This window comes from Myotis myotis, unplaced genomic scaffold (genome assembly GCF_014108235.1).
Source record: "Myotis myotis isolate mMyoMyo1 unplaced genomic scaffold, mMyoMyo1.p scaffold_m19_p_11, whole genome shotgun sequence".
In the NCBI taxonomy this organism is placed as follows: domain Eukaryota; kingdom Metazoa; phylum Chordata; class Mammalia; order Chiroptera; family Vespertilionidae; genus Myotis; species Myotis myotis.
In genome coordinates, this window is record NW_023416315.1 from 16,481,900 (window position 1) to 16,507,535 (window position 25,636).

Consider the following 25,636-nt stretch of genomic DNA (forward strand, 5'->3'; position numbering starts at 1 on the left):
TTAACTGTTAAGGAGATAATACTGGTTGGGAAGAATAAAAAAACGTTGGAGTCGGGGGAGGTAGGAAACCATTGGGTGGCCACTAAGTAGAGAGCCAACACTGAAGAGCCAGCCTGAAGAGGGGCAATAACAGTCACATTGATAGCTCAGCAGTTATCTGCCCACATGGCATTTACGGCCTCAGGTTAATATTTGCTGTTTCTTAGAGGGCAACAGGGCAACCATGACTTCAGATAACGCAGTTATGGAATAGGATATCCCAAAACAGTGTTAAAATCTCCAAAGAATGAGAAATCCTCATAGCTCCATGTGCTAGACCGATATAAAAGGTGGACATAAAGATTAATTAGTTTGTTCTGTTTGGTAGATGTCTTCAGTCTCCACCCCAATGGTCAGTCCCCAGAAATATTCATAAGCACTTCTTCAAAGCAATTCTGAGCAAAGGGTTGACTGACAGAGGGTCAGATAGGACGGAGAATGTTTGCTAGGCTGGACGGTAGCTGTATAATAGGCCTGGATAGGAGTAAGAGTACAAAAAATGCCCAGAATAAAAAAAAAGAGATCCTTTGGTCTAGAGGACCCAAAATGACGGTGCTTTGAGGGAAAAAAAAGTATTATCTTTTTAAAAAATACAGCAAAAAGAAAAGAAAAGGTGAAACTTCAGAATTGTGTTTAGAGGAAAAGTGGATTAATGGTACACCGCTGGGCTCAGTGAACAAACTTACAAAGCGGTGGTAATGCAAAGACTATATAAATATTAAAATTAGTTGCAAAACTCTATTGGGAGAATGTTTGTAGGGCAGATGGGGGATAAGAGAGGTAAAGCTTCATTTATTTCTAAAAGGAAATACTATACATATGTCAAGTCTGAAACTGTTAAATCAAGACAACAGTATAAACACATTAATTAGAGGTGTGAAAATAGTTACCAAAAAACAACAACACCCATGTAAAAAAATACAAACTGATCAGTGGCTCTGGGATACGAGCCTGAAAGGTACAAAGGGGCAGGGCAGGAAATATTGTATGGATTGTAAATATTTTGATGTCTTTGAGCACATATTGATTTGGCAATTTTTAAAAGTAATGCACATGCCCAAAAACCAGTTCTAGAAATTTGGAATCAGTAGATGTAGGGACACAGGAATATGCATTTTAAAAAATCTCCCCCAGAGATTCTGACAAATTCATTCGTATGCCTCTGCTTCTAGAAACACAAATAAAGAAGTAGCAACCAGTGAAAGAGCAGTCACATCGACCTGCCAAATGGAGAAATGCCAGGAGCCGTTAGGAGGTCAGGATGTTGGTCTCTCAGACAGCTTCCCGCCGCTTTACTAATAAAATGGATCCACATTAGAAGGAGACACATAAAAATGAATAGGTTGCAAGTGGCCTCATCATTCTACAGGAGAACTTTACCGATAGGTCAGCTTTTCTCCCTCTTATATTTGTTGAAAATCAAAAGCCTTGATTCAAAAATTAGCCTGGGGAAAAACATGAAACCTTATGTAACAAGGGAAGCTTTATAACTGAAGCTTTATAATTGAAAGAGTTGCTTGATTTTTAAAATAGTTGCAAGAATGCTATCAGGATCTCTGGTGCCTACAAATGCTTGCAGAATACTTACTAGTAATAATCAGAAGTAGGACGGTTTCTGGGCACTATGGTAACTTTTAGGAAAGCTGCTTCTGGAACATGATATGATGACTGGGGATTGGCTCAGTTAGTTGTCCAAAAGCAGGGAGGAGCACAGTATCGTCATTTTCTCTGTTCTCTACCCCTTCCCAGGATTCAGTGCTAACTGAGAAAGAAAGAATTCCCACCCCACCCTTGTTTCTATTCTGCAGGATCCTAGGTCAACTTTTTGGTAGAGTGGACTTTTCTTAATGTCCACACAAACTATTGACATCTCTTTGCCTAAATTAGAGATCATCTACAGCTAGAACAGTTGATTAAAATATTTTCATGCTATCTCAATGTCAAATGAGACTCCTCACCTTTTTATAACTTTATTAACTAAATGTATCAGGGTGACATTGGTTAATACCAATGATTTATTGTTTATATCTGTAGTGACTATTAATTTTGATAATTTTTGAGGTTCATTTACAGATGAAATCATTACAAAAGGGACATTTTTATCCCTAACATGCATTTGTCTTTTTAATTTCATCCAGAACCTGGAAAGCTGGCTCCTTTTTGCTTCAACGGTAAGCTATTGGCCCGATAACTCTGACTAGGCTATATAGTGGGATTCAGTCAATTAAAATTTCACTGAATTTCTAAGAGCTTCCATCCTCCATCTATCCATCCAGTACTAGTGAGCACCTGCTATCTGCCTGGCACTGTCAGGATAACAAGTAAAGAAAAAAATCATAGGGTATATCTCTATGCTTAATTGGTCGAAAGTTTATGAGAAAGGTTTTATACGTAGGTATGTGTACATTTATGAGATATATGTTTTAAAATTTGATTCTATACTGCTCTTTGATGTTTGTCTGAATAGTTCATGTTTACAAGTTATAGTTATTGTTTTACTAGATACTTCCCATGGACATTCATTGAAGGTAAAATATTAGTGTAAATCTTTTTCTAGGCATCCTCCCAACTGGGCCTTTGCATATGCTGTTTCCTCTTCAGATAGCTCTCCTCACTTGTCCCCCCAACAACGGTCCATTCATCATCCAAAAGTCTGTCAGGCATCGTTTCTGTGAGTCCTTCCCTAAGTATTTCCCAGTTGAATCGGTCACCCTTTCCTTTACGCTGTTTCTGGACTTTGCACATATTTCTATTATTGCATTGATATAAATATTCATTAACATGTCACTCATTATTCAGCTCCCTGAGGATAGAAACATTTGTCTCTTCATTTTTGCATCCTGAATAATTAATGGAATGCCTGGCACAGACGCCTAGTCACTAAATATTAGCTCAACTAAACGGAGGAGCCATTCCCTCTATTATAATGTGTAGAATGTCACAGAAATGTGTTCACATTTTATTTTAAATTATCTCAAAATTTAAAATAAACATTTTTGAATAAATAATAAGCAGCAGATTTCAATCTTTATTAAACTCTTTTCTAATGAGAGAAAGTCTCATCCTTACAAAAGACCAATAAAATTATATAGCCAATAGCATGGTTTTTATAGATTTATCCTATTCTTATGTTACAATTACTTGTTTATATATATAAGGCCCCTCTTAGATATAAACTCCTGGAGAACTGGGACCTGGTCATATCCATTTTTGTAGTTCTGATGTACTACAATGACTGTGAGAAGAGCTTAGCAGGTTGAATTAATAAATAGAGGAAAAAATATGAGACAGTAAATAGAATTAAATCTCAGGCTCTTCTTTCTCTATTAGAGCCTGTTTTGTGATTATCTTGAAAAAAAAAAACACCTTCATAAACTCTACATAAAACTTTGGCTTTGTTGTTGAATAAGGCTAGCTTAGACAGCGTGGGTGTAGCAAACTAGGAAAACAGGTAGGAAGGGGAAAACCTTAGCTGTGCAAATATATTAATTTTATTTTGTCTTTTAAATTTACAGTGAAAGAGGTCTTTTCTAGTTTTAAAACATGGAGTGGAGGGTTGGGTCAGAGGGGAAAAAATCACTGTATTCTTTATCATGAAAAGGAATAGGTTTGTTAAACATTTCACTGAAGTTCAAAAGCTTTGGAGATCTTTCCCCCTCACTAAGATGACATTGTTACCATAGTTTCCTCTTATTCTAATTGTGGGCATGAGAATGGTTTTTAGTTGAGTCATTTGATGTTTCTCTGTGATTTTTTGGCAACATAAAGGTGCGGCTATCTAGTGAAACAGGGCCAGATGAATCAGTAGAGCTGGACACTCTCTAGCTCACGTTTGCAGAAAATTATGTACACAATTTTTCACAACAGTAGTGCTTGAAAGCACTAGTTAGTTTTGAAACTTCACTCAACTTTTCAGGAGATAAAGCCTCTATTAAATGTATTATAACTCACTATTGAGTGGGCGTGACAAATGTACTCATTAGGTGGCCCTGAAAAGAAACAATTTCTATAGAAACCACTTAGGAATTGGCAATGAAGCACTGATCATTTTTTGAAAATAAAAATTCCAGATGAATATCTCAATTTTATGTTGTTTCTTTATATACAAAGCACTTTAAAATCTATGGAATCACAATTTATAAATCTATAGACCATACAAAAGACATAACTTTTCCTCAAAAGTAATTCTCTGCTTTGTGTATCTACGAGAACCCATTGACTTTCACAAGTTTATATAATAAATAAAATCAATCTTGTGAAAAATGTGAAATGGTGATATAGTTCTTCGGAGTATAGTTACTACACTTTATAATACTCTAAGGCATTTCAAAAACAACACTACACAATTCTCAAATCAGTATTTTAAATAACAAGATCAAATTTGATTTCTTCTTTTTTTCCTGCATAAGTATTTATAAACTTTGGGACTAATCCAAGGTCATGGGCCAGGTAGAAGAATTTAAAATTAGACTGCAAAATCAGACTTAGTTCATTACTTTTTTCTTGACCTCTGTGCACCTTTCATATTTTATAATTTTTAGCCTTAGCAATTTGCCTCTGCATTTCCATGCTAAATTAATTTTGAATATAATTTGATAGACATCCAAGTAACTGCATATGAAAATTAATTCATAAGGACTAGAGAAAAAAATCTATATATTAAAGCATATGGGGACCTAGAAAGATGAATACCACTTAAAATTTTTTTTCTATGAGATAAGCATGAATATTTAAATATATAACCTGGGCAATTCAGCATGAGAATACTACAAGATTAATCCATATTAAACATATCAATGGCTGAATATAAGCTAGAAATGTATGAAATGTTAATCACATCCCTAAGAAGAAACTCTAGAATTAAATTAGAAAAGTGTCAATCTCAAGAGTCCACTGAACCCAGCAAAGAGAAGGGGCAGTCTGAAAAATGTGGCCAACATGGCATTTCAAGCTGTTTCCAAAATACTTCAATGCGATCCTCTTAAAATTAGGAAAAACAATTTGTGGTTTTCCGCAAGTTAAGTGACCTTTGACCCTCAAATTAAGAACACAGAAAGAAGCTCCTCCTATTTTGCCGCAGGAAAAAAGATGTTGCAGAACAATGTTCTCCAACAGCACTTAGGGACTTACCCGTCTCCATCTTCCCGTCCTGTGCTGCGGGCCCGTCCGGAATCACACTTTTCACCTGCAGAAACTCGTCGGGCTCGTCTCCGCCAATGATGGTAAAGCCAAATCCCATGCTGCTCTTTTTCAGGGTGGTGCTGAGGAACGTCCCCTTCAACTGGGATGCATCCCGGGTGAAGAGCGGCTTTTCTACGTTGGCCAAATGTAAGTTAAAAGAGAAAACGCGTGTCAAGGCAAGTTCGCACACGGGGAAGCGAGCCGCCGGGCAGCCATCCCGGGATGAATGTGCGGCCCCCCACAGTGAACGCAAGCAGCGGGGAGGTGCTGGAGGGGCAAAGCTCGCAGCACTGCCTGCAAACAGCGCAGTCCAAGCATCCAGGGAAAGGTAGAAAGGCTGCTTGATTTGGAGAGAGATTTCTTGTTGTGAAGTCAATGTTTTCATTCACTCAAGTAGCCCTTCTTGTGTTTAAAAAGGGCTGAGTCAACATGCCATCAGCGGATAAAGAGGAGCCCAGAGGTTTCTGGGTAGTCCCTCTTGCTCTGAAAGTGTCCAGGTAGGAGACCGTAAGTGGCTGGTCCTGCACAAAACCTTGAAACCGAAATGGATTGTTTTGGTTTAAAAAGAATAGAAGCTGTGGAATGTTGCCACCGAGTCACAACATCTAAATTGTTTAGAAAAAGTACCTGGATGTGGGACTGAGTTAACTTATGCTAATGAGATGCTGTAAAGATAAGCAGATAAATCCGTTTCTACTGGCCTGATAGTGTTTTAGGATTCTCTAAAATGTGAGCAAAGGGCAAGCCAATATTTCTAGATAAAATTATGAATGTAAAGGTAACACATTTGTAACAATATGTTGACACATTCAAATCATATACCTAAATAATCAGAACAGAACTTGAATCCACTCTTATAGGTTTGACCATTAATTTGTTATATAATATGCTTTTGCAGCTATGATCTGTAATAAATATTTTCCTAACAATATATTAAATGCTTTAAAAATAATAGTCACACTGGGAAGCCGAATTAATATATTTTCAATGCTATCACAATCAAGTATAATATGTACTATATATATATATATATATATATATATATATATATATATATATATAGTTGTTATAGTTTGGTTGACATTATTTGATAATTGGATCAGCAAAACTATACATGGTAACTCAGTTATGTATTTTCTATGATACTTTTGCTATTGTTACATTTTTGGTGATATGTAATGGACACACTACAAAATAATGAGTTATATTTGAATTTTACTTGGTCTATTACACATCACAGATATCTTTGTGAAAAATAGAGAAAGCTTCTTTAACAATAAAAACACACATATGTAATCTTGTCACTGAGGTTTCCTTTATGAAAGCAACGTTTAAGCTGGAGACCTTTACATTCACGGCAAGTGTGCTGTAGTGTAAGGTGTGAAGATCATCAGCAGGCAATCTAGGCCCCCGCGTACAAAAGCCTCCTTGCTTTTGTGATGAGAAAGAGAGCCCACGAAGACGTGAAAGGTTTGTGCAGCATCTCATCCCACTGCGTGGCTCTATGGCGTAGTCAGGTGCACAAAGCAGCCCCGGACATACCGATCGGCCAGGGCCAGGGCCTCCAGGCGTGGTTGTGCGGATAATAGGACACGTCACTCACGCTGCGCCACCTCCCCGGGGCAGGGCGGGGGCGGCCGGCTTTGGGCCTAGGTATTGTTGATGAGGAGTTGTCTACTGCCACAAAGGAGAACGAGCCTCATTCTGGTGCTTGGTGTTTTGAGGACAAACTTACGATTCTCTAAGTATCTCTGCAGTTTAAAGTACCATTGTCAGCCCTAACCGGTTTGGCTCAGTGGATAGAGCGTCGGCCTGCAGACTGAAAGGTCCCCAGTTCGATTCTGGTCAAGGGCATGTGCCTTGGTTGTGGGCACATCCCCAGTGGGAGATGTGCAGGAGGCAGCTGATTGATGTTTCTAACTCTCTATCCCTCTCTCTTCCTCTCTATAAAAAATATATTAAAAAAATAAAAAATAAAGTACCATTGTCAGACCCATTAATCGTCACCTGGCAACCTGCTGTAAATTCCTATAACGTACTCCCCCCGGGTTTTAATTGAATCTGTGGTTGCTAAATACATTAAGTTTAGAAACAGAAAACACCCAGCTAAAGCTAATAGAGGGGTTTGGGAAAAGCAAATTGATTATTTGAAACGGTCCAAGAAAAGGCATGTGTGTGGGAAGAGCAGGCAGTTGGATGGACAGTTTTTTCCCTTTGAAACATTGCATGGTGACAGGTACCAACCTCGGAAACCTGGGGCCTGCAGGGGCTTGGTTCCAAGTTCCGTGTGGGGCATGTTATGCTGCTGTAGCTTCCGTTTTGCTTCCAGGACAGGGTTTTCAAACTGTGTTCTTCTATTTATGTGGCTGAAAAAGAAAAGTTCGAATTAGGGTAAAGGTGGGGCCAAGTCCTTTAAGAGAACATTTGTACAGCTCTGCAGAGAGCAGGTGAGTAAGAAACACCGAATTGTGATTATAGGCAAGTGCCCACCAGGTATGAAGTCAGCCTCTGCTGAGCCCGCCTATGCACAGCATGCGTTTCCGTGACAGGAGCCACGTCTCAATGGCTCCGTCCTATCTTATTACATTACACTTATGGATGATTCAGCCAGAAGAACCAGAATGTGCACTTGCTTTCTGGCCTACGCTGTTAGTCTGAGGTAAATTTGGTGCATTTAAATAAATGGTCAACAAATGGAATTTACACCAAATGGCGAAGAGAAGAGCATCATCTAAGCTTTGCAAAGCCCCTAGAGGATGGTTGATGCTGAGATCAATCAAAAGTCGAGTACATTTCCTTTCTGCATAGTGAGATGATACATTCATAGATATTAGAGACAGGAGGCTGGAAGCACCTGTGGGTCAGCTAGACTTAGGGATTATAGAAAAGCATGCCTTCTAGCATCCCTACAGCATAATGAATTCTGTGAAATTTAGAGTTCCCTTCCACAGAAAGGAGAGAAACCAATGACCCTGCCCAGCAGCAGTGCCATGCGGCTCTTTCTCTAGGATATGAACACACCACAAGAAATCTGGCATATACATTGATTTTAAATCTTTTTATATACAGAAATAGAATTATGGATTATGGAAGAAGAGACAGGTTAGAAGAGGAATGAACAATTACTGAGCACTCAACGCTGTACCAGCTACTATATATAAATTTCCTTAGTTCAGCTTAATGGCAACTGTCTTGTATTCTTATTATCCCATTTTAAGGTGATGAGACTGATACATTGGAGGCCAGATGACTTGCTCTAAATCATATGTCCAGTAAGTGAAAAAGATGGGGATTTGACCATGTCTATCTCTAAGATGTACCTTCCATCACAAACCTTCTCTTTTCAGTGTGTGATTTCACAATAGCAAGTGCAGGCATATTTAATGTGCACATATACACACACATGCGTGCACACACAGTCCTCTCATTTTATATTTTCTAGAACTACCCATCAGAAAGCAGAGGAGGTAAAAGAATCAAAATCTCAACAAACAATTTTATATTAATACATGTCAAATAATTCCTGGTGAGAGAGAAAATCGATTGTCAGGAACATGATGAGACCATTGCAATATCTAATTCCTTCCTCATGGGGGACAGGGTAGGGTAGCTGCCACTATATGGGCCCTGCAGTCAATTAGTCCTGGATTCAAAATTCAGCCCTAGTGCTTGATTAACAGTGTGACCTTGGGCAAGTTATTAAACTTGAACCTTAGTGTCTTTATCTATAAAATGAGCATAATATTCCCTTCCTCCTGGGGTACTTGTGAGGATCCAATGAAATAACAAATTTCGACACAAGGTTTCAAGCAGAGACATACTTAACAATTAATAGCAGCTGTTATCACCCTAAGCCCATAGGAAAGGCTTTGGGGTGGGGACTTTAACAGCACTGGGATCTTTCTCTAATATCGCCTCTGGTATAGGCTGTGGTGCTGTTTCGGATGGGGGATCTTATACCGTAACAATGTTCTTTGGTACTGGAACTTGCTGGTGTGCGGTTCAATGTAAATCTGTCTTTAGTAAAATTATTTTCCATTGGAAGTAAATGCTACTGCAATGCTCTTGTACACCAAGAAGTCACCAAGATCTGTGGTGTGTATTGAACTATGAACTTTTAAAGCTTCTTTGCCCCATAAACTCAGTGCCAGAGTTTGAAGCTTCTCTTCCTTGTCTCCACTTCCCTTTACTAAAATCCTTGAGATCTTTCTATTATCTAAGGAAATACTATTCCTGAGGTGGCCCTTACTTATCTCTGTAGCTTCACCTTTGGCTGCATCACATACTTGGAGCTACTCTCATCAGCAACACCCTACCAAGCCTCTTATCTTGTCAGGTGAGATTCAGGGTATCAATGGTGCAATGCCTGAAGCAAGACAGCCTGGGTTTGCGGTGGCATCTTGGGCAAAATACTAAGCTTCAATGTCCTCATCCATAAAATGGGAACATTAATATCTACTTCTTGGGGTTGCTGTGAAGATAAGAAAAATAATGTTTGTAAAGCACAGATACATACGGAGGACCCCGCAATTGTAAGGTAATTATTTTTTACTCTTTAAGGTATAACTTATTCTTCAAAAGTAACTTATTCTTTATTATTATTATTAATAACTAGAGGTCCGGTGCACAGATTTGTGCACCGGTGGTGTCCCTCAGCATGGCCTGTGCCCTCTCGCAATCCGGGACCCCTTGGGGGATGTCAGACTGCCAGTTTCAGCTGGATCCCTGCAGGCCAGGCCGAGGGACCCAACTGGTGCAAGAATCTGTGCACTGGGCCTTTGTATGCGTATAAGATCTTTGATTAATCTCTTCCAGCCATCGCCCCTCCCCCCTTCCCTCTGAGATTCATCAGTCTGTCCCATGTTTCCATGCCTGGGCATTGAGTGTCTGCCCCCTGGTGGTCAGTGCATGTCATAGCTACTGGTCGAATGGTCGCTTAGGCATATATATATATTGCTGTTGATGTTATTGCAATTATTATCTTGATGCTTTCTCCTTCTGTCCCATAGCTCCCTTCCTAATCTCTGCCAGCAACATTCCTAGCCTGTATTATGCTTAGTTTATTTATTTTCTTACACCCTGCCTCATCATTAAGAGGATTTGAATTACTTTTAAAGAACAACAATGAAGAGTAAATAAAATCAGGGTGAAATCAGTTGAATCTGAGTGGAAGATCAATATACAAAATTGATAATACAGTGTCTTACTTGTTTACTGGAGTTACATTGCAAATTAGCTTTGAGCTTTCTAGCTGCTAATTCAATGGGAGAGAGAAACCATTTATATTCTTCAGAGTATTTAAGATAAACCAAGACAGTTGTTCCAAAGATTATAGTATTTCTGTTACTGAGTCTTGAGATCTTTATTTCCAGGTCTTCGATAAAGAGGTTTCTGTGATGTAGTATACAACATCCTAAGTGATCATTCACAATAATGAACTTAAAGGACTAGCATAACCTTACTATACTGTGTTAAAAGGATTGATTTTCATCTTTAGACTGTGCACACCTGTGCTCGTGGCCCATCTTTGTGTACTGAGCATTGGAGAGAGGGAAAGGCAGTAATTTTTTATTAAATAATGAAATGATGAGTGTGTGTTTTAAGACTTTCGTTTACAAGTATATGGAACTGATTTCCAGAAGCCAAAAACAACTTTGAGGTGTATCAAAGTATCAGCTTTCCTCATTTCCTACCTGTTCTATTTCTCTTTTGCTAGGTGTTGTTCAACATATGCTGCATAGCTTCATCCTTAGAAAACACATTATAAGAACACTCCAGGGTTCATTTACATATACAATTGGGATCCTCCAACTTTCCACCTGCACATAATTATTTCCTTAAAAAAGTCAATATGTAGCCACCTGCTTTATGGACACAATGCCAAAAATATTCCATTCACCATGAAAGTGAGTTTGTAGACTTAACAGAGAATGAAAATATCAATGAACTAGTCTGACATACCTTGTACCCCACAAATAGTAGAAGCTGGGTGTGACTTCAGTATCCTGAGCTAATTGCTATAGAACATTTACATCGTCACTAATGAAGTCATTCATTTAAAACTTAAAATGATCAAAGTTTTAAAAGACCTATCACAAAGAAATACGATTGTAGCTGAATAGGTAGCCTTGTCTTCCTTGTGCTTCCAAAATGAATAGTTTCTGGTCCCTTTAGCAAGGATTTGGGGGTCTTACAATGTTTAGAAAGAGTGTGAATGGCAAATGGAATCTCCTCCTCATTGTTTAGGCTCTGTAAGATAATTACTAGCTTATTCGTATAGCTTCCATAAAGAACAGGCACCTGTGAAACTACTGAGAGTTCTTAACTCTAGTTATATCTAGTGTATTGTCACATTTTTCTAGTAGAAATCTTTAAATGTTAAGGGCTAAGGGGGTAAGAGACATATTCTGAAGTGGTATATCCTAACAACACCATTTTCCCTTTACAAAAAGAAAAGACTATTGATACTTCCATGTTAAAATGGCCAAGGGATCAGGATATTCAAAAATGAGGTTCCATTCTTGAACATCCTATATGCGGCAGTGCTTTGCAGTTCAGGACAAACCCGAGGAGTTCACAAAACAAAAACAAAAACAGAGAAGACTCAGGCCCGCCCTAAATCAGCTGAGCCATAATCTCTGAATGGGGTACAGCACTGGCATTTTTTAATAAAAGCTTCCCAGGTACCATAATTCTAATGTGCATTAGAGTTGGCAATCCCCTGAATTAGAAGCTGAAAAAGCCTTGGCCTAAGTCTTATATACCTGTGACTTCGTTGTCTGAGCACTGTCCTGTGCACTGAAAAGCCACCGGTTTGATTCCTGGCCTGGGTACCTGCAACACACGCTGTGGGCTCGATTCTTGGTAGGGGGCACACAGGAGGCAGCCAATCAATCTTTCTCTCTCCCTCTCTCTGTAAAAAATCAATAAAAAATAAAATGAAATAGAAGCCGAGAAAGTAAGTAAAGGCACTTGACTAAGGCCTGATAAGATTTAGCCTGATAAGATTTATGTGGAAGTCTCATTTTCTGTATGGAGCCTTGGGGAGTACTAGTGCTTCAGAATAGAGGGCTCATGAAATCAGAAGGTTCAGCAATGTGAAATGCCCAGAGCAGAGGAAATATTTGTAGCTGATCGGCTATGCTGCCAAAGGTAGTCCCAGGTCAGCATTCTGTTTGACTGCTACCACCTTCACTGTGGGAGGGCATGGAAGAAACAGGAGGACAGATGTACATCCTGGGCCAGTCAGTACACACTAGACAGGTCTGCTGGGCGTTATAAAGACTATTCTCTGACCTTCACATGACCTGTGTTCCCTCCATAGTCCAGGCTGTTCACCCCACCTTGCTTCTCCTGGGTTCTTTAGTGCATAATCAAGAATAATACCTTTTATATCCACTGGTCAACTTCTTGACTTCAGTTGATAGTTTAGAAATGGATCTTTGGGTCAATGTGTGAGAGAGAAGAGAACAGCTTTCAAGTGGAGATTGTACCATAAGTAAAATATTTCTAAGGTGGTCAAAGAGGCTCTACTAATTTCTTTAAGGCATGGGGTAACCAGTGTTCAATAAGTATTTGTTGAATAAATGCAAAGATGGAGCAGGTATGCATGGAAGGTGCCAAATCTCACTATTTTCAGTTTAATTCTGTCATAAAATTTATGCTATGACAGTCAGAACTTATATGAAGCTAGCATGTGTGATTTAACCAATCTGCATTTGGGTAAATGCCATGCATCATTTACTGGCTACGTACAATGTACTAATTACTATTTTACCTGTTTCTAAGAGGCTGAATAAGAGGTGCTTCATGACTATGAAGAATCATATTTTCTAGGGAACTAGATATTAAAGTGTGCGAGGAGGGGTGAGAATAGTCTGACCTGTACTATATTCTATGTTGAACTGGACTGCTATTTCTTAATAAATTATTTATGAGTGATTCAAATGTGAAGTCACAATAGAGCCTAAGTTATAAAATATGGAACTCCAAAAATAAGACTACTGTAAGTGATATATACCTGTGCATACATGTCATTCATATATAATGATATACATAGCCATGGATACGAATACTTTGGAGTCTGACTCCAAAGAGAATCAAAGAATTAACCAAGGACATTGAGAACAGTGAGGAATCATGAATACAACATCACCGATGTCAGGAATTATCCAGGAAAGAGGGAGACAGGAAAAGAGAGTTAAAGAGGGGAGATGGACAAGGCTGGGGGCAAGACTGTGGCAGATCCTGAGTCAACAGAACATGAGAATAATTCCAATTCTATGATACCCAATTCTGTGTAATACTCAAACTCCCCAGGTTTCCAAGTCCAATAATCAGAGTGAGAACAAGTTTTTTAAAAGTCTTATTCTTTCCTACTGTGTCTTTATTACCAGCCAGACCAGGAGGAAATAAAACACATAGCTATTCCTTTTATATGCTAGAAAGTAATGCAGGAGGAATCAGAAAAACAAAATTTAACAATACTTTAGATGAGTCTTAAAGAGAAAAGGACCTACTGTCTGGATGCCTAGCATCTGCACAGAACCTTTTGATGCCTGGCCACTAAGAAATGACCATGTGGCTCAGTGCGGGCAGGAGGCTCTTGTTCTTAAAAGGTAAGGACCCAGGGAAGAAAGGAAAAAGAGAAGTAGTGGGAATAGAGAACAAAAGTTCAGCAGCACCAAGGGGAAATAAAGGTGGCAACAAGTTACTTCATTGCTGTCTGTAATAGATTGCTTTTTGAGGGGTAAGTACTGTTGTAGAGTTTTACATCATTAACACACTGTCTAAAATCATGCTATTGCCGAGGATCAGATCAGCGATTTTCAACCGGTGTGCCACGGCAGGCATAGTGGTGTGCCACAAGAAACTTGGAAACATTCCATCCCTGACTATTTAGGCAGGGGCATTGACTGACTCCTTTTCCCTTAGATTGTCAAATAAGATGACAACTGCCAACACAACAATAGCTGTCCGGTGTGAATGGATTTAAATTAAACTTATTTTTGTCAGATTAGAAAAAACTTTTTGGTATGCCACAGAATTTACTAAGTAGTTTATGTGTGTAATGAGAGGGAAAAGGTTGACAATTGCTGGACAAGATGACAGTTTCATTCAACTGTAATGGGGGTGTATTTTCACATAATTTTTTGTTCCTTTCCATATTACACATGCAAGGTTGGAGAATTTAGGCCCCCACATTGGCTAAGTTTGTGTTTTTTATTCTAAATCTGTACATAAAGAAGATGTAAGGCATAATGTTGGATATTTCAGAAGAACGTACCATTTAGCAAACTTTTAAAGTTACATAATAGCTACTCAGATTTAAATTCTATTTAATAGATGCCACAACTCATGGAAAAAAAACCTGAAGAATGAATGTCAGCCTTAAGTACGTCAGAGGAGAGAATAAAGGGAGAATGGTGGATGGTAGGGATGGGAATTAATATTTGTTGAGCAAGTACTATGTACCTCAGCTAAATAGGCTTCATGCTTATAATTCTTCTGGTCCTCAGAAAGGGTAAGCAATTTCCTGTGGACCTCAAAGTAAGGGGCAGATGCAGGAATCAAATCCAGCTCTGTGTAGTGCCAAACCCAACAAGTGTGATTTATGTGGTTCTGACACAAATATACACTTATTTTTTAAGTGATTCTCAATTTCTTTTAGTCAGTGTTCATTGTAAAACTTTCCCATCATTGTAAATTACCTGCTGATTTTCTGAAAACAAAAATGTAAAATTATAGCACCCTGGTTGGATTATTAAATGATTTTTTTAAAGAGCCCAATGATCATGTATATAGAAATAGGGACTGATCATGTCTCACAAGAAAAAATATATGTGTGTGGGCATGTTTTGCATTTTGTAGAAAGCGAGAAGTGAGCTAGCAATAAGAGCATGAAGTAGGCTAGCCAGGAGGCCTGGTTTAGGGTAACATGGTTTTCAAGCCAGAAGGGTCTCCTCCAAGGGTTGCCTTTCAGCTTCCCTCAGGGCTTGTCCTAACTCTAATTTTCCTGTATCCTGTCCTTGCCAACACCGGAAGTTGAACCTGCACCCTGCCTTTGGCAATTATGATAATGAAAAGATGATTCTGCACTAATATTTATGAATATGCTTAAAGTTGTACCTGAGTGAGAATGGAGGTATTCAATAACACAACCGTGCTTGCCTTGCCTCAGACTTTGAAAAGGATTTGTTAGGTCTTCCTCAGGGCCGGTGATGCAGTTAGAAATGAAAACATAGTACTTACATAGCAAGGAATTCTTTATGTGGCAACATGGGAGAACCTCAAGTGCTGGTGGGAACTCACAAAAAAGTCACCTGTAAGTGGTAGGTTAGGTCATGAGGAATAACAGAGGCCAGGGAAGCCACCTGACTCTTGGTACTCTCAATCTCAGGTGTACCTCTTGGGTTTCACCAAAGTGAAAGCCAATTACAGTGAGTCCGAGTTGTCATTCTCTACCATCTTTGAGACCAAACCAGCATTGGGGGTTTACGCTACCAGTCTGAAGGCTCTACCAGGCACTGCCTTTGTGAAATTCCCCGAATATCTCTGAACTGCAACTGCTTCATCTATAAATATCTCATCCACGTCAGAGGAGTTTTGAAGAGCACTCAAATATAATATGTGAAAGTTTCAAAGTAAATAAAGTATTGTATAAATGTAAGTTGACTAACATTATTTTTATATTTGGAGTCCTGGAGTCAAGTGTATTTTAAATATGGATAGCACAAAGTCTCTTCATTTCTATCCTGGACTGCAGCTCTATTGCTACCACTTATTAGCTTGATGGCCTGGCTTCTCTAAGTTTAAGTTTCTCTGTCTGCAAAACAGGTATAATAGTATCTAAAACATTATGGTGATGATTAAATGAGTTATGTAAAATGCCTAATAGATGGTAGCTATTATTTTTCTGGGTTGACTAATAGTTACATATTAAATCAATGCTCCCAACTAAATCACTAAGTAATATTACAGAAAAAAGACAACTATTCCTATCATTTTATATATCTGAAAATATAGTCATGTGTTTTTGATGCCTAATTAAAACGGAAGAAAGTGACGGAATAATAGCATGAGGGGACTTGGTCACCCTCCATGTATGAGTGTTGTGCTTAATGGAAACTGGAACTATCTTTACAGGATGGCAGTCTTAACAAGTGGTCCTTAATAACCTTTCAGAAACCAAACTTCTAATGGTGACTTTCTTCCAGACCAAATTAATGCCAAACTAATTTTACTGGTTTTGCCTGCAGTAGACCCAGTCAACTTCTCAGCCATAGAACAGACTATTTTCTCTTGACAATTTTAAAGTTCATCTTACTTAGCTATATTGAATTTTAATATGTGAAATTTGATAAAATTTTTGTGATTCATCCATTTTCACTATATAATTAGCTGAGTCTGTTATAATGTAATTTCACCTAGATAAGTATGAAATTTGTTAAATACTAGTAATAAATAATGATTAATAATGTGACTTTGTATTACAGAAAAAATGGGAAAGCAATATCCCTTCAAATATATTCAGCTGTGACAGTGGTGAAAAATACAGTAGTTCTTACCTTGACCTTTGGTTTATAAGCTTATCTTTATCTTTCTGCCCTTTCAATGATAATCTTAACATCAGTCTCCTGTCTATAGGAACCAAATACATTTTTATTTTTTTCCACAGCTTTGTAAGGAGATTCTACTATAATAATCCACCCTTCCATAACATGTGTATGATTGGATTGTTCTGATCATTAAAATAAAATAAAAGAATGGTAGTGGACAGGGGTGGGCAAAGGTAGGTTTACAGTTAATACAATACAGTAATTATACAATAATAAATAAATAAATAAACAAATAAATAACAAGAATAAACTCTTGTTTTGTGTACTGACAACTATAAACCTACTGTTGCTCACCCCTGTATGTTATTGTTTAGCCAAATAAAAAGTATTTTAAGTATTCTTTGATCAGCCATCATAATGAGAAAGTTAATGAGGCTGAATACAGGAAAACAGCCACATTTATTCTTATTAACACAAGGTGTAGTGGATGTTCCTTGAACTAGAAGAGACCTCATCAATCACCTAATCCAAACTACTCATTTAACAGATAAAAGCCAGGGAAGCTAAGTGTAATCTTGTACCAGCCTGTAAGTTCAAAATCATGGATGCAAGCTAGGACAAACTATTAACATCATGTTCTGTGACAGACACAAAAATTCTGAAGAACATTATCTGCATATTTAAAAAGAGGTGAAACTATATATATAGTTCTCATGTGGGGGAGGAGAGTATTACATTTTGCCTGATCAGGTGACCATCCTGTTTTGTTTAATAGTAGGGTGCCCAAAGAATGACACCAATCTGCTGTTTCCTTATTTTGATGCAGTTCCCTTATTCTTCCAACAATATTAACATTTCTCTGAGCTGAATGTGATTCCAGTTAGGTATCTATTAAAGATCAAAAAGACTAAATGCCTGCCAACTACTTTGATTCCAGAAAGAATTTTTTTTCCAACACCAAAGGAAAATAAATGGCTGTGTTTTTTCAGTATACTAGTCTCCAACACTATATGCTCTTAAGGGATTGTTAGAATAATTGACTGTATGCAATTTTCATTTTTATGTGCTAACTTTAGAACTTAGTCTCAGTCTAAGATATGACTCCCAAGTAGGTGATGATATTGATTGGTAACATGAGATCATCTGTAGTTCACACACAAGAAACATGGCATATTTAATCCAAAGAGGGAATTAACAAAATACATAAGCTATCTCAGAAATGATAGCATAATAGCAATAATCTGCTTGTTATGTAACATTGTCTTGGCAAGAGGCAAACAGAATTGTCCAGTGAGAGATGGTGATAGTTTTCTCTTGGTTGCCTAGCAATGAGCTGCATGGGATGGGGTCCCCTCCTCCAGCAGGGGAGACAGCACTTCCCACAGGGCTCTAGGTCCTCTCAGCGCAGGGAGAATACCCCCCACAAAGGTCACATCCAGCTCAAAAGGTCGTCTGCAACCACCATAAGCCACACTTCCCGGAGTGCAGATTGTCTGCTCCCCTTCGCAAGGCCATTTCATGTTTGCATGGCCCAGTAAAGAAGGATCAGAAGGAGGGAGTATGGTCCTACTTTGGGAGCACACAGCACAGTGCTCCCAATTCTGACCATTCCTGCTCCTCTCCTTAATCCCTCACTTTGCTGTCTCTGTCACTAGGTTCCCCTGCACTGTGCCATTTGGTGTGTTGCTGTGTTGTTTGTTTGTGTGTAACCTCCAAGAAGAGCCTGATTTACTTTGTTCGATTCATACAAGATGCTTAAAGATGAACCAAAAAAGTCAGTGTTTACGTTACATTCATCTTTCTTCACAGATATATTCTCAAAGAAAAGTTGATGCTAGAGTAATAATTCCCTTGTCTTTTATTACTAATTTCTAGACAAAGCAACGGATTTAGTAGAATTGTAAAAATTAGTGTGTTTGTTTTCTTAACTATGTAACTCTGATGTCAAGATGAATACCTCACTTTTATTTGTAAAGTCCACCTGCAATTAAACCAATTTAAACTTGTGAGTGCCTAAAACAGTGGTTCTTAACCTTGGCTGCACATTAGAATCACCTGTTTCTTTGTTATGGGGTGGGGCCACAACATCAGTAACAAAGAAACAGAGTTTCTGGAGGATGAGGCCCAGAAATCAGGATTTGTAAAAAGATTCCCAGGTGATTCTAATGTGCAGCCAAGGTTGAGAACCACTGGCCTAAAACATTCTTTATTTGGAACCAGAAGTTTTTTTTACATAAGTTAGTTCATGAGATCAAACAGTAGTTAATAACAGTGTATTTAATTAAAGAGTTAAGTTTTCTTTGGTTGAAAAGATATTCAGGGGAGGGGAAGGCAACTAAAATAAAGAACAAAATTTGATCCTACTAGAATAAACCAGCAATGGTGGTGTCTCACAGCATGAAACATTATCTCTAATCTCAGGTAAAGGGTGAGTGAGCGGCATCCATCCAGGTCTTGCCTGCACAGTAGTGAAGAAAAGGAAGATTGGACATAAGACTTCATTTTGATGGAAAGGATCATCGTTTTATAATATTTGAGGGATACTGGCATAAAGAGTAAAAAGAAGCCATAAGCCTTTCTACTAATCTGAGGTTGCACAGTAGTATTAAGAAAGTAAATCAATAGCCAGTTGAAATTTATATGATATGAGTGAGTGAGCAAACAGTACAGAGGAGATAAGTAGGAATTACCAATTACAAACTGCCAAAATGCTAATCCTATATAATAAAAGCCTAATATACTAAGTGTCTGGTCATCCAGCCGTCTGTTCAACCAATCAAAGTGTAATATCCTAATGATATGCGAAGGCCACTCAACGGCTTGCTATGACGTGCACTGACCACCAGGGTACAGATAGTCAACTGGTTGACCAGTTGCTATGACGTGCACTGACCACCAGGGGGCAGACACTTCGACTGGTAGGTTAGCTTGCTGCTGGGGTCTGGCCAATTGGGACTGAGAGAAATGGGCCAGGCATGCCCTGGAGCCCTCCTGCGGTCCCTCCCTGGCTGGCCAACCTTCTGTATCCCTTCCTGGCCCTGACCATGCACTGGTGGTGTCCCTTGGCCTGGCCTGTGCCCTCTCACAATCTGGGATCCCTCGGGGGATGTTGGAGAGCCGGTTTTGGCCTGATCCTGCAGGTATAAAAGTCTAATATGCAAATCGACCAAACCATGGAATGACCGGTTGCTAAGATGTGCACTGACCACCAGGGGCAGACGCTCAACACAGGAGCTGCCCCTGGTGATCAGTGTATTCCCACAGGGGGAGCACGGCTCAGCCAGTAGCCGGGCTCACGGCTCACGGCTGGCAGATGCAGCAGCGGTGGCGGGAGCCTCTCCTGCCTCTGTGGCAGCGCTAAGGATATCTGACTGACGGCTTAGGCCTGCTTCTCAATGGGCCTAAGCCGTCAGTCAGACATCCCTTGAGGGCTCCCAGACTGTGAGAGGGTGCAGGCCGGGCTGAGGGAACCCCCCCACCCCCGAGTGCACAAATTTTGTGCACTGGGCTTCTAGTGTAGTATAAAGAGCATGTGTGTGGAGCCAGGAGAGCTGTCACTTATGAAGCCTGACTGCTTATTTGCAAGGAATGATGCCACAAACTGAAATTGGCCTGGGTCAGCTGTAAGGGGGTAAAATGTAAATCTAATAAATCAGTAAGAAAGAGCTAATTATCATTCAGTTAGAGATAAGAGCACCTATATTATTTTGACATGCTCCTTTTGTTCGACTGTGAATTTAATTGAGTTGTGCTTGTTTAACAGATATGAGAAAATACTTTGTAAAGTATAAACATGTTATCTATATATATAAAAGCCCAGTGACCGAACAATGGAGTGACTGGAATGAACGGGATGACCAGAATGACCGGTCGCTATGGTGCACACTGCAGTGGCCAACTGACCTGATCTGGGCCCTGATCGGCGCCCCCACAACCTCCTGTGTCCCCTCCCCCAGCCAGCCCCACCCCCAATTGGGCCCCCCACCCAACTGCCAGTGGCCACTCCCTGCTGGCCAGCTAACTTCCTGGGGTCCCTCCCCCCGATAGGCCTCAATTGCCAGCCAGGCTGAGGGACCCCACCCATGCACGAATTTGTGCACCAGGCCTCTAGTATTAATATAAAAACATAGCTACTCTATTGAAAGGTCCTTCTTAGCCATATCTGGCATTAGGCAGCTTCATCCTTATTCACTGTGAATGATTGTCAATTGGGATGAGGGATGGGAAAGCACAGTGCAAGTGAAATAGTGCCTCAAATATTACCATTCCTGCTACTATCATCACAAATCCCCAGGTGCATTAGATGATACATAGGATAGATAATTATGACAAAAATAACTTCCTTAGGAATTACCCTGAAACCTCCCCTCTGTGGTAGACACAGAGACAACACCCTCTGCAGTCCTTGCTTTATTTCTTATATTGGGCTTATGCAATTATCACTAATTCTAAAGAAACATTATTATTTATTCAATATGGTACACTCTGAACATGACAGTAAGTAAATGTTTCCTACAAGTCAAATATTTTTCTTAGAATTGTTCATTTGGTGGGGGCTGCTGTAATCATGAAAGAGCTGGAAAAGCAGTAATGCCTCAAGGAAAGGTCTTATCCATGTCATTGGGACAAACAAGAAAAAATAACTGGCATTTATTTGAGTACTAACTACATACCTGAGTAAAGTGCTAAACACCACCTGTGGAATGAGACTGTCTAGGTCCAAATTCTACCTCCATCATTTAGAACTTGTAAAAATTTCCATACCTCAGTTTCCTTATCTATAAAATGGTGGTAATAATACAAACTTCATAGGTTTTAATGTGAGGGTTAAATGAGCTAGTACATGTTAAGCATTTAGAATACTACTTGGCACATAATATCCCTTACCTCTCATCTTCCTTCTCCTTCTCAGTAACCTGTCTGCTCTGAATCTCACAGCTGGGAAGCTGTGGGGCTGACATACAATGAAACTGCAGCCCATACTCTTGGACACTAAGTGATAATAACTGATACGACCAAATGCTGTTTACAGAATTTAGAGCTCACCTTAGCACAGAAAGTCACTGAGCAACTTCACCAACAATGCCACTTCAGTTTAGCATCTTCTATTACATAAACTTGTGGGGAGGAAATTGTGGCAGGGGAGAAATTCTTTGTTAAATAACCTATATATATATATAAAAGCCTAATATGCAAATTGTCCCCTTGGGAGTCCGACTGGGAGAGCGGAGGTTCGATCACTCGCTATGACATGTGCTGACCACCAGGGGGTGGCGTGGAATATGGCGGGCAACCAGCAGCGGTGGCAGGGCTCTGAGGGAGCGAGGGAAGGAGGAGGCGGGGAGGCCTAAGGACCCTACCCGTGCACTAATTTTGTGCACCAAGCCTCTAGTTTAAATAGCATCAAAAAAAGTTTGCTAGTCTTTGAAGATTGAAAGGAAAAACTAAAAATTTGAAAAATTAACTTTCAGTATAGAAAAAACTCTGTAAGAACAGCCGAAAAATTAAAAGGCTATCCTTTTCTGTTTATTTATAAGTGGAAATGTTTTACAGTTGTGACTTAAAAAATTATGAAGTTAGAAAGTTTTCTCTTGGAAAATTTAGAAAACCTCTCAAAGGCACGAGGAAGAGAAACATTCTTAAGACACGATGTTGAGTTAAAATCCTCTCTAACCACTTTCCAATTTGCTACCTCATGACGAATACTTACTATTAATCATGAAGTGGATATGATTTTCCTTTTACGTTTAGTGCTACATTGAAGATGGTTTGCAGTGTTTTTCAGACTTGCTGGAATTGCACACAAATAGTGTTGTATAGTAGCAGATGTGTGACATCACACGAAAAACCTGTAAAACTTTTACATGAAAGCCACATCTGCCGGTCTCCACTATCGTTTTAACTGTGGTGACACGGTTTGCCTCCCCGTCTGTGCCAGAGGAGGCAGCATTGCATGAAAGCTGTTCCAGGAAATTGTATCTTCGGGACCAGCTAGTTAAGCAAATTGTGTAGCTGCTGTTGAAACCCAAATGTACCCAGCAGACATAATTTCACAAAAGGGGAGGGGAAACCACTTTTGTACAAAAGTCACAGCTGTTCAACGCTACATTTTGCAGGGGTTTTTTTTTGTTTTTTTTTTCCATTAAAACATTTTCCCTTTCTGTATGAGCAGTGACAGTTACATTTCTGGTTAGCAACTGAGGACATTTTAAGATGTTGCTAAGTGCTGTACTATCATGGGTTTGGTGTCTGTCAGGAAAAATTGGGCTAACGTCTCTTTGCTGGTACATGGAGTAGAAACTTGGTCTGTCTGCTCTGTCTGTAAATGAAATAAGAGAAGATGTAAATGAAATAGATGAGTAGGGCCCATTGTTCTCTAACATACAGAGCTGTGAGGATGCCGCTACTGATCCAAATGAGTGTTGATATTCCTATGTTAAGGTCCACATGATGGCCTTCACCTTGTTCAAATCTTGCAAATCTTGCTCCCAGTGGCCAAGCTGTCCAGAGCCCTCGGAAGTAGTGGGCAGCGGAGCTGACGGCTCAGAATGCTTGGGTCAGAAGCTGGTCTCACAGGCTGTGCACAGCACGACTGCCCATTGCTGGACATCCTGTTGAGACACATATTCGATGGGAGCCAGAGAGGAGACTTTCCCCAGTGATCCCTCATTCTTCTCCAGTAATGAGCCTGAGGCTTGTTTGTACCATGATGGATTATGAACACTAAATTTGTGGGAGGCATTTTGAGCAGAGGTTGGAATCTGGGCTCTACAGTCAGACTGCCTGGGTGTAAACTAAGACCATTCCTATCTGTACTGTGTGATACTGGGTGAGTTCCTTAACTTCTTCAGCCAGTTTGCTCAATGTACACTTAGGACAATTTACCTCCCCATCACTAGAGAAAGGATGATAAATAACTGTGGTAAAGATACTTGAGTACCAGCCCAGTTCCTGGCACATACTCGGTATACAGTAAATGGTAACTATTTTGGTGCTATGATGAAGAGGATACCTTTTCTGACTTTTAAATATATTAAACCTGCAACTTTAACATTGACTTTGCCCAGGACAGAATTATGGCTCAGGAAGGTAAAGTCAGGAATAGTGGTTGAAAGCTATTCAATCTAGGTTTTTCAGTTTCAAGTTGTATAAACACTTTCCTGCTATTGATTGCTGGAATTCCTATCTGCCAGGCTGTGGCTGACAGGAAAATAAGTGTCCATGCAACTGCGCCAGAGGCACAGACAGATTTCAACCTGACGTGCCCTGCCGGTGACAAAGAGCCCCCTCTGCGACTTCTGCTCCTAGTTGTCAGTCCATTGAAGAGAGTGACTCAAAGCTGGACTTCTAATGTCCTTGCACAGGCTTTATTGTCACTGGGTGGGAGGTGAAATGTTTTTCATATTTTGTAAGTAGCACATTCAATTGCATAAATGGGGGTATAATTAAACATCAAAAATGACAGATCTGCAGAGAATCCATCATCCATCATCAACAGTATTAGGGAATCAACATTTTCTTGATTATAGGTTTATCATAAAGACAGCCTTGGTTTATAAACATTATAACTAAATATATATATTTTTAAATCCTCACTCGAGGATATTTTTCCATTGATTTTTAGAAAGAGCGGAAGGCAGAGGGAGAGACAGGGAGAAACATCGATATGAGAGAGACACATAGATTGGTTGCCTCCTGCACACCCCCGAGCAGGCGTACCCTTGACCAGAATCAAACCCAGGACCCTTCAGTCTGAGGTCTGATGCTCTATCCACTGAGCAAAACCAGCCAGGGCCAACATTAACTAAATATTAAAGTTGCAAATGAAAATGTATGGTTATTTAAGGTATTGAATTTAATGTTATCACTTCAGTTGTAAACTGTCTTAATCTAGGCATATTATATTTTATATTTATGATATCTACACTATAAACTTGATACAGCAACTTAAACTAGACAGTTACTATTTTTTTTTTCTCTTTATAAGTTAACTATAAGAAATTAGACTTTTTCCAACAAAAATACTCTATGGACCAAAAGGGATAACTACAATATTCACATATCTATTCATGTAGATTTCACAAATAAAACTATTATTCAGAACCACTATACCTTGTGAAAATAACTGTCTTAGAGATGAGATTCACATTTTTTGAACAATTAAAACAAGCCATGTAGACTGGCATAGTCCAATTCAAATGGACAAAGTATCTTTGTTGTGGTGTAAAATATCTCTCATTTCAAGTAATATTATATAAAGTAAACTGAGGTATTTTAAATATTCTGATTAATTTTTTCCAAAAGATGTCTTTAAGAAATACTGGGATATAATTCTAATTAAAATTACCTTTACATTTGCATGAATGATTGATCTCAATTTTCTGCTTGGCCTGATAATACCTACACTGGTATTGATAGTAATAGAACTGGATGCAATTTGAGGGACATTAAACTATTAGACTCAACTGTATGATGATCTCAGCAATTATTTGGAATCTGAAACTGTTAAATGCCAGTCTGATCTAACATAGGACATGGCTGATTAAAATATAAATAATTTCTTAATTATGGTGGTGATACCCAAAAGATGAAGTGGAGAAATGTAGAGAGAGATATGATTTAAGCAAAAACAAACAAAAGGATAACCATTTGAAGTATAATGATAATGAGGACAATTTTCTTTTAGAGTTATAGTCGATGTCCAATTCAATAATTAACTACAAACCAGCAGCATATCTTTACTTGAAGAACACACACCTCAATGATCAAGAAAGTAGGAAGCCTTGTTTTCTGATATATGGATGTCTCACTTCTATGACAGATAATTAGAGCAGAGAAGAGAGGTTTGAGTTAAATAT

The 25,636-nt window shown here is 39.1% G+C and overlaps 1 protein-coding gene across 1 annotated transcript in view; it reads right to left on the bottom strand.

Moving 5' to 3' along the window:
- Positions 1 to 25,636, bottom strand: part of MAGI2 (membrane associated guanylate kinase, WW and PDZ domain containing 2) — a 1,152,561-nt gene that overhangs the window by 259,470 nt on the left and 867,455 nt on the right. Inside the window, exons 8-9 of the mRNA XM_036327675.1 lie at positions 7,465 to 7,586; positions 5,170 to 5,352 (exon numbers count right to left, since the gene is read on the bottom strand). Coding sequence (XP_036183568.1) covers positions 5,170 to 5,352; positions 7,465 to 7,586 — 305 coding nt within the window. The remainder of the gene's footprint in view (positions 1 to 5,169; positions 5,353 to 7,464; positions 7,587 to 25,636) is intronic.